This window comes from Gobius niger, assembly GCF_951799975.1.
Source record: "Gobius niger genome assembly, chromosome: 7".
NCBI lineage: Eukaryota > Metazoa > Chordata > Actinopteri > Gobiiformes > Gobiidae > Gobius > Gobius niger.
The window spans coordinates 1,525,212-1,548,784 of record NC_136858.1 but is presented as its reverse complement, the minus strand read 5'-3'; the positions used below and the strand labels follow the sequence as shown (position 1 = coordinate 1,548,784).

Sequence of the window (23,573 nt, the reverse complement as noted above, 5' to 3'; positions counted from 1 at the left end):
AGACCAGGACAGACCAGGACAGACCAGGACAGAGCTGGAGCTGAAGAACTCACTACAGCAGCCGAAGATGAAGAAATAAAAACTCCTTCTTCAAAATGGCGGCATGTGGTGTTTTTGTCACGTTTAGCCTTAGAAAAACTGACGGGAACCAAGGCTAACAGATGGAACAACAGTTTAGCAGGACAATCATTCATACAGTACGATAGACCATTCAAAGGACTTCACACCGATCCAGCTTTTTTGCTTCCGTTCTGATTCTGGGGTTTGAGTATCTTTCGATATTCGATATTAACCGATACCAAGAGTTTTTCTTAACCTCTTAACTCCCACCTGAACGGATCCCATTTTCTCCAGTTTGGCTTTACCCTAATCAAAAAGCTTCTTGGGAAAAAAGCCACAAAACAGCCACAAAAACTGAGAAGAAAACAAGGATGTAAATGCAACAAAAATGTGACAAAAACGCAACAAAAATGTGACAAAAAACTCAACCCAAAAGTGACAAAAATTCAACAAAAATGTGACAAAAATTCAACAAAAATGTGACAAAAATTCAACAAAAATGTGACAAAAATTCAACAAAAATGTGACAAAAATTCTAAAAAAATGTGACAAAAATTAAAAAAAAAAATGTGACAAAAATTCTAAAAAAAATGTGACAAAAATTCTAAAAAAATGTGACAAAAATTTAAAAAAAAATGTGACAAAAATGTGACAAAAATTCAACAAAAATGTGACAAAAATTCAACAAAAATGTGACAAAAATTCAACAAAAATGTGACAAAAATTCTAAAAAAATGTGACAAAAATGTGACAAAAATTCAACAAAAATGTGACAAAAATTCAACAAAAATTCAACAAAAATTCAACAAAAATGTGACAAAAATTCTAAAAAAAAATGTGACAAAAATGTGACAAAAAACTCAACCCAAAAGTGACAAAAATTCAACAAAAATGTGACAAAAATTCTAAAAAAATGTGACAAAAATGTGACAAAAATTCAACAAAAATGTGACAAAAATTCAACAAAAATGTGACAAAAATTCTAAAAAAAAATGTGACAAAAATGTGACAAAAAACTCAACCCAAAAGTGACAAAAATTCAACAAAAATGTGACAAAAATTCTAAAAAAATGTGACAAAAATGTGACAAAAATTCAACAAAAATGTGACAAAAATTCAACAAAAATGCGACAAAAATTCAACAAAAAAGTGACAAAAATTCAAGAAAAATGTGACAAAAATTCAACAAAAAAGTGACAAAAATTCAAGAAAAATGTGACAAAAATTCAACAAAAAAGTGACAAAAATTCAACAAAAAAAGACAAAAATTCAAGAAAAATGTGACAAAAATTCAACAAAAATTCAATAAAAATGTGACAAAAAACTCAACCCAAAAGTGACAAAAATTCAACAAAAATGTCACAAAAATAAAAAAAATCCCCCCCAAAAAAGAAAAGAAAAAAAACATAAATAGGTGACACAACACAGCAACAACGCGAGGATAAAGATCAGTTTTGTGGGTCTTAGCTTTCAAATGAGGTGTTACACAGACCTATATAAAAGCAAAAGAGGACAGAATGCATTTGGTTTAGGCGGGGGGTAAGAGGTTAAAAGCGTCTGCTGTGAGTGGAAACAGTGTTTGTCCTTTTCTCTCCAGTTTCAGATCAATATGTTTTCTTGCAAATGATATGTTACATATTAATGATCAATTATATTAATAAACATTACACACAAAAGGATCACTTGACTTTTCTACTATTTTCCCCTATGTTTGGAGATATGACCTAAACTCACAGTACAAGTGTTTATAGTTTCACTTCCTCATTGGACACCGACAGGAAGTGACATAGATACAGACGGCATCTCTGGAATCACCCATATATGGTCATGTTTGAAAACAGTTAAGCGAGAAAACAATTTGGAGAAAAATATAAACTTTCTCTAATTGACTCTGTGCATAACTTCAAATCATAACAACGCAGCCCAAGAAGTGATTTCCTGTTTCGATCCAGCTCGCCAAAATAAAAGCACACAGCTCGTCTCATTGATTAGTTCAGCAGGTACTTGCAACATTACAAGAATATAATTAAATACACACATTTTAAGTATTTTGCCAGAAAATGGCTAAAAAGATTTGGCTAAAAAAATTTGGAGAAAAATCTAAACTTTCTCTTATTATTTAAAAACTACTTTAACAAATGCTGAAATCTGAATATAGTTTCTACTAAATAGAGATAGAAAGACATGGAGAGGAGCAAAGTGGTTCAACAGCCCATAAATACATGAATAACGGAGAATGCTAACCTGATGCTACATGTTAGCATCGGGCTAATACCAACAGCTAGCTAGCGTTAGCTACAACTGCCGCTTTTTTCACTTCTACTGAACAATCTGCTGTGAGAAAATATCCATATGGACCTGATTTAGACTTGACTTTATTTATGTGATAAATAAGTTCATATTCCACCAGAAAATGGCTAAAACGAGTGAAAAATTGTGTTTCCCAAAAGACTCTATTTTCCCCCTCGGCGAGGCCACGCCCCCTTCTCTGACGAGCTGCCGTCTGTATCTATAGATGAAGGTAAACAATTTTAAACTGAATTATTTTCTTAGTGGTTCATTCTGTTCATGTCATGACATCGAGGTCTGTGATCGATATAAAACCTTTGGACATTTAATTTGTTATTTTATAACCAACAAAGTGTAAGATCGTGATGACGATGAACCTGCACTCCTCTTTTATTAACCTCTTAACTCCCACCTGAACCATCATTTTTTTGTTGGGTATTCAACTCATTTTTCTTAACTTTTTTGTCATTTTATTGTCATTTTTTGTCACATTTTGTCACATTTTGTCATTTTTCTAATCAAATTTTTGTTATTTTTTTTGTCATTTTTTGTCACATTTTTGGGTCAAATTTTTATCACATTTTTGTAATTTTTTTGTCACATTTTTTTCATTTTTTCGTAATTTTTGTCAATTTCTTGTGACATTTTTGCCACTTTTTCATCAATTTTTCATCACTTTTTTGTCAATGTTTTCTCACTTTTTTGTCACATTTCCATTATTGTTTTCGTCTCAGTTTTGTTGCTATTTTCACAGCTTTTTTCCAGAAGCTTTTGGACTGGGGTAAAGCCAAACTGGAGAAAATGTGCTCGGTTCAGGTGGGAGTTAAGGGGTTAATACCTGATCATATTCTCGTTTCAGAGACTTGATCCGACTCCTTGTGATTCTTCAGATTGTGCTTTACAGATAAACTCCAGTCAGACTGAATCTCAGGTTGTCAAAATGAAAGACTGACTTTTAGACGGAAAAGAGCAAACGCTCTAAAATCTCTGCCTTCACAAAGTAATGGGCTCGATTCAGAAAGTCACAGTGACCCGGTTATGCAAATGATTCCACTGAAAAGGAAATTGGTCTTCGAGTCGAAAATACAGGACAATTCTGGGGCAATTTGACTTGTATGGACAGGTTTGTAACGGCGGCGGGAAGTGGGTCTCGCTGACACGGAAAGTGGAGGTGGATAAAGTTTGAAAAGTTTGCAAATGTTTTGAAAAGCAACGTCACAAACACAAACTGTGCTGGAAATATTGTTTGTTTGATATTTCATAGCTATTATTCTGTTTACCATAGAGGACAAACAAAATAATGAGCAGTTTTAATTGTTGAAAAGAGGACCAGCATTAGGGAGACCAGTTCTATAAGAATGAAAAGTCGGAAACTTGAGCTCAAAAGTGAGGACAAGGGGTCAAAAAATCTATGGAAAATGGGCCATATTTAAAACAATCCTTGATTACCGTAAATGCTCTAATATAGGCCGGAGCCTTTATTTACTCAAGGGCATCCAGGACCAGGCCTTTATTGGAACCAGGCCACAATTAGAGACAGGCCTTTATTTCTATTTGAGCAAAACGGACGACCAGGAAAATGAAGAAAAACGAGATTTGTGTCCATTTGCACCTAAAATATTAGGTTCATTTATTAATTAACATTTCAAACCCTCTCCCAGCGGCTGGAACATTGACGCCTTTTATTTTGTCGGGACAACAGGAAGTGTTTCGTTGTTGTTAGCGGAGCTTTGACATCAATGTCACTGCAGGTTTCAGTTTCGTTTTTACCGCAGACCGGATTATTTGTTGTCATCTTGTGTAAAAGGCGAGTTTAGACGGAGCGTTTGTGTTTGTGATCGATCATGAGACTGACCCGAGAGAAGACGAGACGCTCGCGCTGGTGGGAGGAGTTATTTTGAGGCGTGGGACTGACCTGCACACGGAGCAGCTGGACGTGCTTTGAGGACGCAATGGTGACTTTATTAAAACCCTGGAGGGTCACACGACATGTGTTGCCCTGTTTCCAAATATCGTCACAGGAGGTTTGAAAAGTGGCTAAATCTGTGTCAAAGTTACGCTCGGATCAGCTCCTCCGCAGCGTCCCCCTCGGCCCGGGTTCCCGTTTGTTACTTCCTGCACGTGAGTTTTCATTTCAGCTTTTTCAAAATAGGAACAGAAAATATTATATGCATAAATAAGAATTTACATGTTAAGGTCAACACAGGCCTACAAGCGTTTTTTTTTTTTAAATATATAGAATTTTGTCAAATATGGAGTGAGAACGTCTCCATGGTAACGCTGAGGGGAGGGGCTGACCGACCGACTCGTTCTCTCCGTTCCCTCGTGCTAATGAAGTACAAAAACAAACAGAGCGATGAATGCGTGATACTCGTCTCTTCCCCCGAGTGTGAGCGTGAGTGTGTCAGCACTGAGCAGAGCGCTGACAGAGCGGCAAAGGAATGATTCTTTTCAAGGATAGGGTTGCCAGATCATGGAAAAATATCCCCCACAATCTTACTCGTTTCCTTCACTGTCAAATCGGGAGATTAGTGTGAGAAATGACAGGAGCACCGCGGGAGACAGGGTTAAAAATCAGGAGTCTCCCACGTGAATCGGGAGAGTTGGCAAGTATGTATGATGTTTTTATCGGCTGCAGAGCGCGGTGGCTGTTAGCGGGAGTAGCTTAGCGGTAGTAGCTTAGCGGTAGCATTAGCAGAGCTGGAGCCACTGCAGATTCAGGACCGTCTTTAGGGGGATCAGAGCAGATTCAGTCAGGGGCGGACTGGCCATATGTCCATTCTGGAAGAGCACAGAAGGGCCACTGGCTCTAGGGCCACCGGTCCGGCCTCTCACTTTTCTCCTTAACCTCTCACACCCTGCCGTAATCGAGCTTTACCCAAATCTAAAAGCTTAAAAGAAAACCGTCCAAAAACGAGGATGAAAACGGAACAAAAATGTGCCGTAAAAGCAACAAAAAAGTGACAAAAACACAACAAAATGTGACGAAAACGTGACGACAAAGCAAGGAAAAAAGCGATGAAAAGACAATAAAAACATGAAGAAGAAAAAAAACTAAAAACAAGAGACAAAAACACAACACCAAACAACAACAACGCGAGGAAAAAAAGTGACGAAAACATGACAAAAACGCGGTGATAAAAAGTTACCATCACTTTTCTAGATTTTAGTCCTCTTTCCTCTGGCCAATCAGAGGCCAGCATCCGTTCACGACATGTTAGCCATGGTTTAGCGCCAGAGGTCGGTTCTAAACCTGGTCCGACCGGTTTGGCGAGCTTTTCCACTGCTGAGGCCTGGGCCAAACCGGGTTGACCAGGCACTGAGCGGTGTAGTGTCTGCCAGTGGAGTAAAAGTAACAACAAAATACTCACCCATTCACACTCTCATTCAAGTGTATTATTCAAACTGTAAATCTCAGTCAGATGCTAAACCTCTGGGATTGTTATGGATATAGTGACGACGCAGCCAAACTGTCCTTTTACCCGTTGCATATTTATTTATTTCTATAACTTAAATACTTTAGCCGAGGCAGTGCATTATGTGAAGCTCCCAGTGGTTTTAAAACAAGAGTCTGGAATGTAAACGCTCGCTCTCTTTGGTCTCCAGGCTGGACGTCACGTGCCGCCGTCCTCGCCGCCGTCCTCGCCGCCGTCCTCGCCGCCGCTCCGGCCGAACTCCACGCGCTCCGTCTGCTCCGGGTCCGGCTCGGACTCCGGGTCCGGCTCGGACTCCGAGTCGCGAAGGCTCCTCAAGAGCCGGGACTGGTTCACGAGACACGTCTTCAGATTGTCCTCGGTGAAAGTCAGGCGCTCCTCCAGAACCGACACCGTCTGCCGGGAGAAGAAAACATCAAGTTACTCGTACTTTTTTACTTACGATATCGCTCATTTACTCCATAAAGGACGATTTCTTTTAAATTTGTATCATTTATTTGGGCTGAATCAAACGAGTCACTTCCTTTAAGGCCAAACTTGGTCTAATAATAATAATAAATGGGCCTTACTGTGGAGTTTGCATGCTCTCCTCGTGTCTACAAAGGTTTCTCCTGTACCACTAAAAACATGTACAATAGGTGAATCCTCCAGCCCTGGGTTAAATTTCCCTACGGGTGTTATGCCAACGTGTAAACAAGCAGAAACCTCCCTCTCTTTTGGCACAGCTGCATTTTTTTAAGCCTTTTTCTACGAACTGCATTTGTGGTTTCTGTTCCACATTGTTTTACTGGATACGTTTATACGTCTTTTTTGGTCACTTTTTTGATGGATTTTTGTGTTTTTTCTGCTGGATTTTTGTCACTTTTTTGATGGATTTTTGTCACTTTTTTGCTGGATTTTTGTCACTTTTTTGATGGATTTTTGTCATTTTTTTGCTGGATTTTTTTCACTTTTTTGATGGATTTTTGTCACTTTTTTGATGGATTTTTGTCTTTTTTCTGCTGGATTTTTGTCATTTTTTGATGTATTTTTGTCACTTTTTTGATGGATTTTTGTCACTTTTTTGATGGATTTTTGTCTTTTTTTGCTGAATTTTTGTCACTTTTTTGCTGGATTTTTGTCACTTTTTTGCTGGATTTTTGTCACTTTTTTGCTGGATTTTTGTCACTTTTTTGATGGATTTTTGTCACTTTTTTGATGGATTTTTGTCACTTTTTTGATGGATTTTTGTCTTTTTTCTGCTGGATTTTTGTCACTTTTTTGATGGATTTTTGTCACTTTTTTGCTGGATTTTTGTCATTTTTTTGCTGGATTTTTGTCACTTTTTTGATGGATTTTTGTCACTTTTTTGATGGATTTTTGTCACTTTTTTTTATGGATTTTTGTCTTTTTTTGCTGAATTTTTGTCACTTTTCTGCTGGATTTTTGTCACTTTTTTGATGGATTTTTGTCACTTTTTTGATGGATTTTTGTCTTTTTTGTGCTGGATTTTTGTCACTTTTTTGATAGATTTTTGTCACTTTTTTGCTGGATTTTTGTCATTTTTTTTGCTGGATTTTTGTCACTTTTTTGATGGATTTTTGTCACTTTTTTGATGGATTTTTGTCACTTTTTTTATGGATTTTTGTCTTTTTTTGCTGAATTTTTGTCACTTTTTTGCTGGATTTTTGTCACTTTTTTGATGGATTTTTGTCACTTTTTTGATGGATTTTTGTCACTTTTTCTGATGGATTTATGTCTTTTTTTGATGGATTTTTGTCACTTTTTTTTATGGATTTTTGTCTTTTTTTGCTGAATTTTTGTCACTTTTCTGCTGGATTTTTGTCACTTTTTTGATGGATTTTTGTCACTTTTTTGATGGATTTTTGTCTTTTTTCTGCTGGATTTTTGTCACTTTTTTGATAGATTTTTGTCACTTTTTTGCTGGATTTTTGTCATTTTTTTTGCTGGATTTTTGTCACTTTTTTGCTGGATTTTTGTCACTTTTTTGATGGATTTTTGTCACTTTTTTTATGGATTTTTGTCTTTTTTTGCTGAATTTTTGTCACTTTTTTTTATGGATTTTTGTCTTTTTTTGCTGAATTTTTGTCACTTTTCTGCTGGATTTTTGTCACTTTTTTGATGGATTTTTGTCACTTTTTTGATGGATTTTTGTCTTTTTTCTGCTGGATTTTTGTCACTTTTTTGATAGATTTTTGTCACTTTTTTGCTGGATTTTTGTCATTTTTTTTGCTGGATTTTTGTCACTTTTTTGCTGGATTTTTGTCACTTTTTTGATGGATTTTTGTCACTTTTTTTATGGATTTTTGTCTTTTTTTGCTGAATTTTTGTCACTTTTTTGCTGGATTTTTGTCACTTTTTTGCTGGATTTTTGTCACTTTTTTGCTGGATTTTTGTCACTTTTTTGATGGATTTTTGTCACTTTTTCTGATGGATTTATGTCTTTTTTTGATGGATTTTTGTCACTCTACTAACTGCATTTATGGTTTCTGTTCCACATTGTTTTACTGGATACTTTTATACGTCTTTGCCGTGTTTTTCTGGGCTTTGGTGGATTTTTTTTACTTCGAGAGTCCATAACGGTCCTGAAGAAGCAGCTTTTTTAAAGTAAACAGCAGCTCATGAGCTAAAGACATTTGAGACCTACACATTTCTTCTCCTGAAACACTGAGGAGGCACCAAGAGCCCCCCCTACAGCACAGAGGAGGCGTCACAAGAGGAGCTACAGGAAACAAGGAAGGGACAAACGAGGAGGTATCCGGGCGAGACTCACAGCTAAGCCACACATGCCTTCTATTGTTCTGGCTAATTCAAGCACCATGAAGTAACTCTTGCCCCTAGAGGCCACAAGCGCCACTGCAGTTGTCGTGCAACTTTTTACTAACCCTTGTCAGGATAAGAAAGGGCACTTTGATTTCTGATTACGGCAATAATTAAACACTTAAAGGCTTTATTTATGTTTTACTTTTATATAAATGAAGCTTTATTATTACTCAGGGTGTCTGCAGAGTTGGACAAGTCAAATTTAAGACTTTTTAAGACCTTTTTAAGAGCACAAAATCTCAAAAATAAGACCTGTTTTTGAACGAGCAATAAATGGACTGTAAAGAAAATCACTGTCACAAAAATCCAAGTGTCAAACTGTTGTTTCTGATTTCAGTGGGATGTACAAATGTAAGAACTTCATTTTTCACATTAGGCATTTTAACAACCCTAACCCAAAAGAATATTGAGATTGAATAATTACTCACAATTATCGACTGAATGAAAGAAAACAACAGATGTTTAGTTTTTGTATTTAAAATGCTTTGTACTTGAGCTGGTAAACACTCACTGTTTCTAAAAATAAAAGCAGCTTTTCCACTCGTTTGCAAAGAACACAAAACACTGTCAACTTTACAACTAATTAATCATCATAATTATTTTAATTATATTATTATTAGGTCAGAATCTAGTCTAGGTTTGATGTTTTCTAAACTGTCAGATGTTTTGATGAACAAAGTGAGAAACGTGTTTCTAAAGTAACAGGACTTTCACTTTCCTTCTGTCCCTGAGCAGAGGAGCGTTAGCTTTGTGTTTCTCAACATCTGGACAAACTTTATTTTGAATTATTATACGGCTCTTCACAACGTAAGTAGAAGCTCCGTTGATTTGAATGGGATTTCCCAACGTTCTACCGGTCATTATTTTCTGATAAAGGACCTCTGAAAAAAATAATGACGCTGCCAATGGCAACGGAGTTGGTGCTTTCATATCACTCCGCGCGTACGTAGCAGCGACACTCTCTCTGTCCCCGTCACTGAGAGAGAAGTTGGGGGAATTGCTCGTGAAGTTAGCGTGAGTCTGACTTTCAACTTACCCAGAGATTCACCACCATTCCTCCAACTGCGCCTTCAACTAAGTAGCTAGGCTAGCCACTAGCCTTGCTGCTTCTAGCCTAGCAAAACGTTGCCGAGCAACGCGCAAACTTTTGGGAACTATTTGTCGCGGAAGTCATTAAATAAACCTTTCGACCTTCATAAAAGTGTACAAAGTTTATGTTGTGTGTGTTAATAATAACCTTCAGGGCGAACCGGACCCCGACGCGTTCGCCCTGTTGGTACTTATTTTCCCGATAATGACCAGCGTTCTATACATTATCCCTTACTTATGCCGTTCATGACCTTGAGTTGGATATTTACAGTGAAGGATTATCTCCACGTTGTTTCATATCGGACGTATCTTTCCACCGACAGCAGCATTACGGATCCATCAGCGACACCTCGGTCATGTTCTGGATTCCTAAACTCTGCTGACTTCAGTGTTTTTTTTGGGCGGATAAAGCTCTGAAGGAGAGTCCTTCTGCCTCGCTCGACTATCGCTGTGTTTACGTTGTTTGTGGCGGCGGCCAGAGCGTCAGCGTCGCTTCGGCCTCTCGGACCATGAGCGGCACCGGGCGGCTCCTCATCGCTGCTTCTGTCGCTTTATTTGTCGACTTTTTAAACTAAATTGTGCGCAAATAATTGGGTCGTTGAACGTTCATTTTTAAGACCAGTCTACCATGGATTTAAGACCAAATAGGCCGAATTTTAGACTTTTTAAGGCCTTCAATTTGGATTCTTGAATTTTAGACTTTTTAAGACTTTTTAAGACCCCGCGGACACCCTGTTTACTGTTTAATGAACTCTAGGCAAGGCAAGGCAAGTTTATTTGTAGAGCACGATTCATACACAAGGCAATTCAAAGTGCTTCACAGTTAAAGCAGCACAAAATATAAGAAAAACCAATACAATCAATAAAAACATCAACATAAAAATAATCAATTACAGTAAGAGGCAAGAGTGTAGATACAATACTTTCAGTTATATGCATTTTTAAGTCTTGTTTTGACCCGCTCTGTCTTGAGCACTATTTTTACTTGCTCGTTCACACAAAGCTACCAGAAGTTACACAAAGTTAACTCTACGAGCCACATGAGTGATCAGAGTTCCTAAAACACTTCTCCGTCCTACCTGTGTGAGGATGTCCAGCTGTTTGAAGATGTGCTTGAGCGTGGATCTGAGCGCGAGCGGATGCCCCGAGAGAACGTCCAGACCCTGCGTCTCCACCTCCTCCTCTTCTCGCCTCCGATTGGCTCCCGCTGGCTCCGCCCCGCCGTTAGCTGTAGCCGCCGCGCCGCTTAGCTTCGAGCGACCGTTCGGAAGCTAGAGTCGAAACAAAGAGGAGAAACCCTTTTAATTCACTCGACAAAGGGAACAGAACATGGTCTCTGAAGGTGTGAGACTCAAAGCCGTGGGAAGATGTTTTAGTTAGGGGGCGCTGAGGGACAAAATTTACCCCCAAAATACTTTTTCTGTGCATAAATCCTATTGTTTAACCTCTTAACTCCCGCCTGAACCGACAGCAATTTCTCCAATTCAGCTTTACCCAAATCCTGTAGGCCAGTGTAACACCTCATGTGAAAGACCTACAAAACTAAATGGATCTTTTTCCTCACATCAGATTTTTTTTCATCACTTTTTTTGTTGGGCAGTCGTCTCATTTTTGTCACATTTTCGTGACTTTTTTCTCACTTTTTCGTCCATTTTTTGTCAAATTTTCGTCCATTTTTTCTCACTTTTTTGTAAATTTGATGTCATTTTTTGTCACTTTTTCGTCAAATTATTCACATTTTTTTGTCGAATTCTTATCACTTTTTCGTCCTTTTTTCCCCGCAATTTTTTGTCAAATTTTTGTAATTTTTTGTACATTTTTCGTCAATGACCAAATGCATTCTCTCCTCTTTGCCATTTCACCACTTTTTATTTCCCTTATGTGATTTTGTTACTTATTGTGCTTTGTCACTTTTTTTGTGTCTTTTTTTTTGCTGGATTTTTGTCGTTTTTTTGCTGGATTTTTGTCTTTTTTCTGCTGGATTTTTGTCACTTTTCTGCTGGATTTTTGTCGTTTTTTTGCTGGATTTTTGTCACTTTTCTGCTGGATTTTTGTCACTTTTCTGCTGGATTTTTGTCTTTTTTTTGCTGGATTTTTGTCACTTTTTTGATGGATTTTTGTCACTTTTTTGATGGATTTTTGTCGCTTTTTTGATGGATTGTTGGTATGGTATCAGCTAGCCTGCATTAAAAACAGTCTGACCCGAGCACAGACCACCTGAGGCAAATCACTTATAACACCAGACTAACCATATACATGTTTGTGTTGATTTAAAATAAAATCACTTTTTCGTCAATTTTTTCTCACTTTTTTGTAATTTTTTTGTCATTTTTTGTCACTTTTTCGCCAAATTGTTCGAATTTTTTTGTCGAATTCTTATCACTTTTTCGTCCTTTTTTCCCCGCAATTTTTTGTCAAATTTTTGTCATTTTTTGTACATTTTTTGTCACTTTTTCGTCAATGTTTTCTCACTTTTTCTCACATTTCCATCCTTGTTTTCGTCTCAGTTTTGTTGCTATTTTCACACCTTTTTTCCAGAAGCTTTTAGATCGGGGTAAAGCTGGAGAAAATGTGCTCGGTTCAGGTGGGAGTTAAGGGGTTAATACTGCCTGCAGTTCACAAACTATCCCCCAGGGGGTGCTGCAGCGCCCTCAGCACCCTGGGTTCCCACGGCCTTGGTGAGACTGTTTGGTTCTTGCTTTGGAGACTCTTTAAACCGAAACCTTTTCAAACGACAGACATTAGCGGTGTAAGACAAAGAGGAAAGGTCTCAGAGGGAACGCCCGGGATCTCCTGAACTCTGTGGTCGCCTGGAGCTTTAGTTTGAGGACGGTCTTGTGGTTCCTCTTCTAAAGCCGTGACCTGGAGCGTGACACATCTGTTTCGTGTTTTTTCACTGCCCTGCGGCTCGAGGAGGAGCAGGAAGAGACAAACCGAGCGTAAAGGGCGAATCAAAGCTACGCGAGCGACAGACCACACTCGTCTGTGACTCTCATTTTAGACCAGTCGACAGGTCGTGTTTTGATCCCTCTCTCTGTCTAGTTTTAGCATTAAAGGGATATTTCAGGATTTTGACATAGGGCCTCTTTTCCTAGTTATCCAGAGTGTTGTTGATTTTTGGAGATTTTTTGTTTTTTTAATCCATGCAGTCCTTATATTTGAAGAGTTTAGTGGTGCTAGGCTAGTGCTAGGCTAGTGCATGTCTATGGTAACCAGTAGCCTGCATTAAAAACCTTCAAAATCATGGGCTCGTCCTCCAAACGTTGCCATATCTGATTTGTAGAAAGCTCCGTTGTGAATTCCACGTAAACAACACAGGTAAACGAACTACTGTAGATCCGGTAACCGAGCAGATCACTCCGCCGCCGCGTAGCTACAACCAGGAAGCTGCTCAAATATAAGTTCTTTTAAATCAATACAGACATTTCTATGGTTAGTCTGGTGTTATAGGTGATTTGCCTCAGGTGCTCTGTGCTTGGATCAGACTGTTTTTATTGCAGGCTACTAGTTACCATAGACATGCACTAGCCTAGCACTAGCCTAGCACTAGCCTAGCACCATTAAACTCTTCAAATATAAGGACGGCATGAATTAAAAAAAATCTCCATAAATCAACAACACTCTTGATGGCTAGGAAATGAGGCCCTATGTAAGAAAATCCTGAAATATCCCATTAATGTTAAGGCAGAACCTCCTTTTCCGTGTCTCGGTGGGACAACAAACAGTGTTACACCGAGTTACCAGCTAGCTAGTTGTTAGGGATGTTTCAGGATTTTTGACATAACGCCTCATTTTCCTAGTTATCCAGAGTGTTGTTGATTTCTGGACTTTTTTGTATTTTTAGGCCCGAGCAACGGACACGCAGTGTCCCGCGAGGGACTAATTAAAACCGTTAACGGGGGACGAAAACGCAAGAATTCACGTAGCAAACGTGAACCGATTCGCAAGTAACAGGGGTCAAAACGTAGTGCTCCGCAAGCTCTAATTTTGGGTGGGGTTCGCGAGAGAGAATAATAAAAGATGGCTCTGTGGCGCCCCCTCAAACAGGCAGTTTACATTGACCCAATGGAGGAGGGGTCGAAAAAAAAATCATCGTACAAAAGTGACATTGGCCAAGGACATAGACCACGTCAGGACATGTCAAAAATGATATTATGACCCCGCCCTAAATGCTACAGGAAGTCGGCCATCTTGGCCCGAACCTCAAACCTTCAAAATCGTACCTCTTGAACTTCTGGCCCCTGATCCCCGAGCTTTCGATGGAAAGCCTCCAATTTTGGCCAACGTGTCCCAAACCCATGTGGCTTTCAAAATCATCAATTACATTTTTTTTAAACTATTGGGCGTGGTCATGACAAGGCCGCAACTGAGAGGCCATTTTCAGCAAATTTCAAAGCCTCATATCTTTCACAGACTTGGCCGGATTGGAACGGACCCAATCCGGCGCACGTGCACATTCCCCACCTGGACCTAGTGGTGTGCACACGCAGCCGCTAGCGCCAAAAATGACCCACTGGCGCCCCCTCAAAGTTTTGACTTTAAAAATTCATATAAAAAAAACGGGATGGTATGGAGGTGTGGAAAAAATCATACAGACCTTGTCTGTGATGGGGAACAACATATCCAAACCACGGCTCTCTGAGTAATGTCTTTGTGGGAGAAAAATAATGGCAGAAAAATCGTTTCCATTATTATTATTATTATTATTATTATTATTACGTCTTTGATCTCAATTTTGACCCCCTGAACATTAACGAAAAGTCAATTTTATTTGACCAAAGGTTCAAGGTTGGTGTAAAATTAATTATTTTGATATTCGCAAGACAACACTTTGACCAATGCCTCAGTGGCGCCCCCACAAGCATTCCCCCAATTCATTTGGAAGCATGCATTTTTTGGCCTAAACCTTTGTCTTTGAGTACAGTGATAGAGCACATCAAGACAAACTTAAAACATCATTATAACTCCGCCCTCTGACAAACAGGAAGTCGGCCATATTGGATTGAAAATTGTAACCTGAATTTCTTAACCTGATATTTTGTCAAGTCACTCGAAGGGTTTTGGACCAAATGACATCCAACTTGGTGAGTGCAATCTAGAGGTGTAGAGCTACAATAATCGAGCTCTTTTGTTCGGATATCTGTTACGGTTTGTCTCTACCGCTCTGCCAAAAATCCTGCTTTTTTCCCGCCTCTTTGATGACAACTCACAAGGGCATGCAAATTCCAATCACCCTCTTATTTGGACCACATAAGCCCCTCTGTGGATCGTACTGATTACCCTTGATAATTGTACAATTTTCACAAAAATAGCGCCCCCTACCTATACCTTCAAAATTACACTTGCACGAAAGTGAAAACAAAGGTGATATTCTGATTCAGCATGTCACACTGATCAAAAAAGTCTATTACAACATGCCTCTATCTCGCTTACTTTTTTATATAATTAGGCCCGAGCAACGGACACGCAGTGTCCCGCGAGGGACTAATTAAAACCGTTAACGGGGGACGAAAACGCAAGAATTCACGTAGCAAACGTGAACCGATTCGCAAGTAACAGGGGTCAAAACGTAGTGCTCCGCAAGCTCTAATTTTGGGTGGGGTTCGCGAGAGAGAATAATAAAAGATGGCTCTGTGGCGCCCCCTCAAACAGGCAGTTTACATTGACCCAATGGAGGAGGGGTCGAAAAAAAAATCATCGTACAAAAGTGACATTGGCCAAGGACATAGACCACGTCAGGACATGTCAAAAATGATATTATGACCCCGCCCTAAATGCTACAGGAAGTCGGCCATCTTGGCCCGAACCTCAAACCTTCAAAATCGTACCTCTTGAACTTCTGGCCCCTGATCCCCGAGCTTTCGATGGAAAGCCTCCAATTTTGGCCAACGTGTCCCAAACCCATGTGGCTTTCAAAATCATCAATTACATTTTTTTTAAACTATTGGGCGTGGTCATGACAAGGCCGCAACTGAGAGGCCATTTTCAGCAAATTTCAAAGCCTCATATCTTTCACAGACTTGGCCGGATTGGAACGGACCCAATCCGGCGCACGTGCACATTCCCCACCTGGACCTAGTGGTGTGCACACGCAGCCGCTAGCGCCAAAAATGACCCACTGGCGCCCCCTCAAAGTTTTGACTTTAAAAATTCATATAAAAAAAACGGGATGGTATGGAGGTGTGGAAAAAATCATACAGACCTTGTCTGTGATGGGGAACAACATATCCAAACCACGGCTCTCTGAGTAATGTCTTTGTGGGAGAAAAATAATGGCAGAAAAATCGTTTCCATTATTATTATTATTATTATTATTATTATTACGTCTTTGATCTCAATTTTGACCCCCTGAACATTAACGAAAAGTCAATTTTATTTGACCAAAGGTTCAAGGTTGGTGTAAAATTAATTATTTTGATATTCGCAAGACAACACTTTGACCAATGCCTCAGTGGCGCCCCCACAAGCATTCCCCCAATTCATTTGGAAGCATGCATTTTTTGGCCTAAACCTTTGTCTTTGAGTACAGTGATAGAGCACATCAAGACAAACTTAAAACATCATTATAACTCCGCCCTCTGACAAACAGGAAGTCGGCCATATTGGATTGAAAATTGTAACCTGAATTTCTTAACCTGATATTTTGTCAAGTCACTCGAAGGGTTTTGGACCAAATGACATCCAACTTGGTGAGTGCAATCTAGAGGTGTAGAGCTACAATAATCGAGCTCTTTTGTTCGGATATCTGTTACGGTTTGTCTCTACCGCTCTGCCAAAAATCCTGCTTTTTTCCCGCCTCTTTGATGACAACTCACAAGGGCATGCAAATTCCAATCACCCTCTTATTTGGACCACATAAGCCCCTCTGTGGATCGTACTGATTACCCTTGATAATTGTACAATTTTCACAAAAATAGCGCCCCCTACCTATACCTTCAAAATTACACTTGCACGAAAGTGAAAACAAAGGTGATATTCTGATTCAGCATGTCACACTGATCAAAAAAGTCTATTACAACATGCCTCTATCTCGCTTACTTTTTTATATAATTAGGCCCGAGCAACGGACACGCAGTGTCCCGCGAGGGACTAATTAAAACCGTTAACGGGGGACGAAAACGCAAGAATTCACGTAGCAAACGTGAACCGATTCGCAAGTAACAGGGGTCAAAACGTAGTGCTCCGCAAGCTCTAATTTTGGGTGGGGTTCGCGAGAGAGAATAATAAAAGATGGCTCTGTGGCGCCCCCTCAAACAGGCAGTTTACATTGACCCAATGGAGGAGGGGTCGAAAAAAAAATCATCGTACAAAAGTGACATTGGCCAAGGACATAGACCACGTCAGGACATGTCAAAAATGATATTATGACCCCGCCCTAAATGCTACAGGAAGTCGGCCATCTTGGCCCGAACCTCAAACCTTCAAAATCGTACCTCTTGAACTTCTGGCCCCTGATCCCCGAGCTTTCGATGGAAAGCCTCCAATTTTGGCCAACGTGTCCCAAACCCATGTGGCTTTCAAAATCATCAATTACATTTTTTTTAAACTATTGGGCGTGGTCATGACAAGGCCGCAACTGAGAGGCCATTTTCAGCAAATTTCAAAGCCTCATATCTTTCACAGACTTGGCCGGATTGGAACGGACCCAATCCGGCGCACGTGCACATTCCCCACCTGGACCTAGTGGTGTGCACACGCAGCCGCTAGCGCCAAAAATGCCTTTAATTGGCTTTTAAGTGGCTTGTAAGTGGCCCGCCCATCCTCCGTGAGGATCGCCAGAGGTCTTAGCCTGGCACCATGATGGCCTCTGTCAGAGGTTTCTCCTGAAATTCGCCAGTTTTCCAAATTTCCCCCTTTCTTCACAAAAACTACACTTTTGGACTCGTATATACTTATATTAACCCTCTGTCACAGACAGAAGCTTTAATTTGGACGTTTTTGCCTCCAAATTCACTTTTTTCTCAACTGTACAATCACAGGAAGTTCAATTTCACTGTTTCCTGTCCGTCTCTCTGTGTGTTCCTCATAATATATGGGTCTCACCAAATAATTGCTTCAATATCGAGGGTGCTGCAGGGCTGAAACCCCCTCTCAACGTTTCTTTGGGCAGCCAGGAATTTACCCCAATTACAAAATGATACAATATATTATTTTCTAAACTGTTAATACGTTTCCTGCAAACACATAAGTGCGGAGTCTCTCATGACATTTATTTCACATCCGCTGTTTTTTTTTTCAGCTGAAGTAGCTCCATTGGTAGAGAGCTGGGTTAGTGTACAAGAGGTTGCTGGATCAAATCCCGACCTTGACTCTTTTTCATTTCTTTTTCTTTTGGACTCAGCACTTTCTGAGAAGAACATGCATCGTCACCAATGGTTCCACACTCATTAAAAACAGGGAAATGACCCCTCAAGTGTGTTGCTGGGATCAAATTTCAGCCTGTGAATTTAGAAAACCCAAGCAGTCATCAGGCCCATGTTTGCTTGGAATTACAGTTCAGTTATAGCATGGTTGTCTCAAGTGAAGGAGGTAGCTAGTCCAAACACAACCTTGACACTTTAATATTGCCTTCACCTTTTCCATTGCCCGCTGCACACATTGTCACAGCCTAAAACACATGATTGCGGGACGTTTCCTAGAAGTTCCTGTGCCTGTGTGACGTCGTAGCTTGAGTGTTGGATTCCCAACCATTATGTTGCTGGATCAAATCTGACTTTAACTTTTTTTTTTCTTTTTTTTTACTGCGCTTATGGTCCCACCCTCATGAAAAACGCTGTCAAAATATGCGTCACTAAAGAGAAAGAAATGTGGGGATAGTAGGGAGACAATTGAGGCAACACTGGGGAAAATGTCCAAAACAATCAGGGAAGTGTCGGGGGGTGTGGGGTGGGGGGTTGGGGGTGGGGGGTGGGGACATGACCTGAAGAATTCTAAACTGTAAATCCGTTTCTTGCTAGCACTCAAGTACGGGATCTCTCATGACATTAATTTTACATCTGCTTATTCATTCACTCAACCTGAGTAGCTCCATTGGTAGAGTGCCGAGCTAGTGTGCAGGAGGTTGCTGGATCAAATCCCAACCTAAGCGGTTTTTATTTCCTTTTTCTTTTGGACTCAGCACCTTCCGGTAAGAACATGCATCATTGCCTATGGTTCCACACTCATTAAAAACGGGGGAAAAAACCTCTCCTCCAGTGTGTTGCTGGTACAAAATTGCAGCCTGGGAATTTAAAAAAGCCAAGCTGTCAACAGGCCCATGTTTCAAGTGAAGGAGGTTGCTAGTCCAAACACAGCCTTGACACTTTTCTATTGCTTTCACCTTTTACATGGGCCACTGCACACATTGTCACATGAGTACAGCACGTTTCATAAGATTTGCTGTGCCTGTGTAGCGTTATTGCTTGTGCATTGGGTTTCCAACCATGAGTTTGCTGGGTCAATTTTGACCTTTGCTCTTTTTTTTTTTTTTTACCGCACCTACGGTCCCACTCTCATGAAAAAATGCTTTCATATGCGTCACTAAAGAGCTAGAAATGGGGGGATCGTAGGAAAACAATTGAGGCAACACTAGGGAAAATGTCGAAAACAATCGAGGAAATGTATGGGGGGGGCATGACTTGAAATTGCCTCTCTCCTCCAGTGGGATGCTGGGAACTAACTTCTGCTCGACAACTTAGACAAAAGTAGCGCACATCAGGATGAAACTACTATGGAGCTACAGCTCAGTGATAGTGTGCTTGTCTGTGGTGTAGGAGGTTGCTGGTTCAAATATAGCTGTGACACTTTTCTAATGCTTTCTCTTTTCTTGCCAACATTTTAATAGGATTATGATACAGTGAAGTCTGTCTGTGATTTTAACAGTTTATACAGTGTTAAGAGTTTCTGCAATTTCAACAGTTTTTACAGTTTCTGCAACAAAATAGGGATTTTTGCAATTACAACACAATTATGCCACTACATAGGGATTTTCACAATAGCACTATAATGCAATTAAAGGGACTTTCGCATATAATAAACTGTAATGCAACTTAAAGGGACTTTCGCATATAATAAACTGTAATGCAACTTAAAGGGACTTTCGCATATAATGGACTGTAATGCAACTTAAAGGGACTTTCACATATAAAGAACTGTAATGCAACTTAAAGGGACTTTCGCATATAATGGACTGTAATGCAACTTAAAGGGACTTTCGCATATAATGGACTGTAATGCAACTTAAAGGGACTTTCGCATATAATAAACTGTAATGCAACTTAAAGGGACTTTCGCATATAATAAACTGTAATGCAACTTAAAGGGACTTTCGCATATAATAAACTGTAATGCAACTTAAAGGGACTTTCGCATATAATGGACTGTAATGCAACTTAAAGGGACTTTCGCATATAATAAACTGTAATGCAACTTAAAGGGACTTTCGCATATAATGGACTGTAATGCAACTTAAAGGGACTTTCCCATATAAAGAACTGTAATGCAACTTAAAGGGACTTTCGCATATAATTTACTATAATGCAACTTAATAGGGATTTTCGCGTCAAAATGAGCGAGTTCAATCATGGGGCTCGCAAGGACCTAGTGTGATGAAGAGTTGTCGCAAGGGAAGAGAGCGGAGGTGGTAGCAAGGTATGACAGCGAGCGAAGGGGGTCGCAAGGGACGAGAGCGAGCGGGGTGGTCGCAAGGGACGAGAGCGAGCGGGGTGGTCGCAAGGGACGAGAGCGAGCGGGGTGGTCGCAAGGGGGGAGTGCGCCAGGGGCGAGGGCCTTTATCGCCGCGCGCGGCTTTAATTTTTTTTATATTCATGCCGTCCTTATATTTGAAGAGTTTAGTGGTGCTAGGCTAGTGCTAGGCTAGTGCATGTCTATGGTAACTAGTAGCCTGCATTAACCTCTTACCACCCACCAAAACCAAATGCATTCTCTCCTCTTTGCCATTTCGCCACTTTTTATTTCCCTTATGTGATTTTGTCACTTTATTACTTTTTTGCTGCTCTTTTGTCACTTTTTTTGTGTCTTTTTTTTTTTTGCTGGATTTTTGTCTTTTTTCTGCTGGATTTTTGTTTTGTTTTTTGCTGGATTTTTGTAATTTTTTTGCTGGATTTTTGTCTTTTTTCTGCTGGATTTTTGTCTTTTTTTGCTGGATTTTTGTCTTTTTTTGCTGGATTTTTGTCTTTTTTCTGCTGGATTTTTGTCTTTTTTTGCTGGATTTTTGTCTTTTTTTTGCTGGATTTTTGTCTTTTTTCTGCTGGATTTTTGTCTTTTTCTGCTGGATTTTTGTCGTTTTTTTTGCTGGATTTTTGTCTTTTTTTGCTAGATTTTTGTCTTTTTTTTGCTGGATTTTTGTCTTTTTTCTGCTGGATTTTTGTCTTTTTTTGCTAGATTTTTGTCTTTTTTTGCTGGATTTTTGTCTTTTTTTTGCTAGATTTTTGTCTTTTTTTGCTGGATTTTTGTCTTTTTCTGCTGGATTTTTGTCGTTTTTTTGCTGGATTTTTGTCTTTTTTTCTGCTGGATTTTTGTTGTTTTTTTGCTGGATTTTTGTCACTTTTTTGATGGATTTTTGTCTTTTTTTTGCTGGATTTTTGTCTTTTTTCTGCTGGATTTTTGTCTTTTTTTGCTAGATTTTTGTCTTTTTTTGCTGGATTTTTGTCTTTTTTTTTGCTGGATTTTTGTCTTTTTTTTGCTGGATTTTTGTCTTTTTTCTGCTGGATTTTTGTCGTTTTTTTGCTGGATTTTTGTCTTTTTTTTGCTGGATTTTTGTCTTTTTTCTGCTGGATTTTTGTCTTTTTCTGCTGGATTTTTGTCGTTTTTTTGCTGGATTTTTGTCTTTTTTTTGCTGGATTTTTGTCTTTTTCTGCTGGATTTTTGTCGTTTTTTTGCTGGATTTTTGTCTTTTTTTCTGCTGGATTTTTGTTGTTTTTTTGCTGGATTTTTGTCACTTTTTTGATGGATTTTTGTCGCTTTTTTGATGGATTTTTGGTATGGTATCAGCTAGCCTGCATTAAAAAACAGTCTGACCCGAGCACAGACCACCTGAGGCAAATCACTTATAACACCAGACTAACCATATAAACGTCTGTGTTGATTTAAAAGAACTTATATCTGAGCAGCATCTACTTCCTGCTTGTAGCTACGCGGCGGCGGAGTGATCAGCTCGGTTACCGGATCTACAGTAGTTTGTTTACGCATTACGACACGTGGAATTGACAAAGGAGCTTTCTACAAATCAGATATGGCGAAGTTTGGAGGACGAGCCCATGATTTTGAAGAGGTTTTTAATGCAGGCTACTAGTTACCATAGACATGCACTAGCCTAGCACTAGCCTAGCACCACTAAACTCTTCAAATATAAGGACTGCATGGATTAAAATATATATATCTCCAGAACTACACTGCCTCTGGATAATGCCCTGGTGTCAGCATATGCTCAGAACATACATTTTTACATGGACCGCTCCCTCATTTCAGAACAAACGTGTCCCGTCTCCCCATCAGTCAGTGGATATAACGCCGAGTCTGACTTTAATTACTGCAGTTTATGATGTGGTTTCACTCCGGGCTCATCCTCTTTCGGTCTCTGTCCACAGTGTTTTTACTCTGCAGCTGCCGCGGCCCGAACACTTCCGCCCACAAACCCACAGTCACACACAAGGCGCAGCTGAAACATCCTGGAGCTGCCATTAAAAACCGAGAGCTTCCTGACCACACGCGCCGCACACATCCGCACACGGGTCAGCGCCGGAGCACGGCACAAAGAGCACGGAGAGACTCTCAGATAACGCCGTGATATTACAGCCATATTTCACTGAACCGTCTCAGCACAGACCAAACATAATGAGCTTTTCATCAACCTGCATCAAAACAAGACCCGGAGAAACTAAATCGTGACTGAGGGCGAGCTCCAGACGACCAGAAATAATTCAAAACATGCCACTAAAGTTATATTGAAAGTAGTTATTAACGTTTCACTTAATATTGTGATAGTAATTTGGCAATATTATGCACTGCCTTAGCGACAGAGTCAGTCAAAACAAGACTTAAAAATAGTGCTCAAGACAGAGTGAGTCAAAACAAGACTTAAAAATAGTGTCAAGACAGAGTGAGTCAAAACAAGACTTAAAATAGTGTCAAGACAGAGTGAGTCAAAACAAGACTTAAAATAGTGTCAAGACAGAGCGAGTCAAAACAAGACTTAAAAATAGTGTCAAGACAGAGCGAGTAAAAACAAGACTTAAAAATAGTGTCAAGACAGAGCGAGTCAAAACAAGACTTAAAATAGTGTCAAGACAGAGCGAGTCAAAACAAGGCTTAAAAATAGTGTCAAGACAGAGTGAGTCAAAACAAGACTTAAAATAGTGTCAAGACAGAGTGAGTCAAAACAAGACTTAAAAATAGTGTCAAGACAGAGTGAGTGAAAACAAGACTTAAAATAGTGTCAAGACAGAGTGAGTCAAAACAAGACTTAAAAATAGTGTCAAGACAGAGTGAGTCAAAACAAGACTTAAAATAGTGTCAAGACAGAGTGAGTCAAAACAAGACTTAAAATAGTGTCAAGACAGAGTGAGTCAAAACAAGACTTAAAATAGTGTCAAGACAGAGTGAGTCAAAACAAGACTTAAAAATAGTGTCAAGACAGAGTGAGTCAAAACAAGACTTAAAAATAGTGCTCAAGACAGAGCGAGTCAAAACAAGACTTAAAAATAGTGCTCAAGACAGAGCGAATCAAAACAAGACTTAAAAATGCATATAACTGAAAGTATTTTATCTACACTCTTACCTCTTACTGTAATTGATTAATTCTATGTTGATGTTTTTATTGATTGTATTTGTTTTCTTATATTTAGGCAACTGTGAAACACTTTGAATTGCCTTATTGTG

The 23,573-nt window shown here is 39.5% G+C and overlaps 1 protein-coding gene across 1 annotated transcript in view; it reads right to left on the bottom strand.

Annotated features, from left to right (window-relative positions):
* Positions 1 to 5,963: 5,963 nt before the first annotated feature.
* The window catches only part of poc1b (POC1 centriolar protein B), a gene marked incomplete at its 3' end in the record, with an annotated part of 379,874 nt that continues 362,264 nt past the window's right edge, over positions 5,964 to 23,573 (bottom strand). Inside the window, exons 11-12 of the mRNA XM_079559353.1 lie at positions 10,775 to 10,966; positions 5,964 to 6,179 (exon numbers count right to left, since the gene is read on the bottom strand). Of these exons, the coding sequence (XP_079415479.1) occupies positions 5,964 to 6,179; positions 10,775 to 10,966 (408 nt within the window). The remainder of the gene's footprint in view (positions 6,180 to 10,774; positions 10,967 to 23,573) is intronic.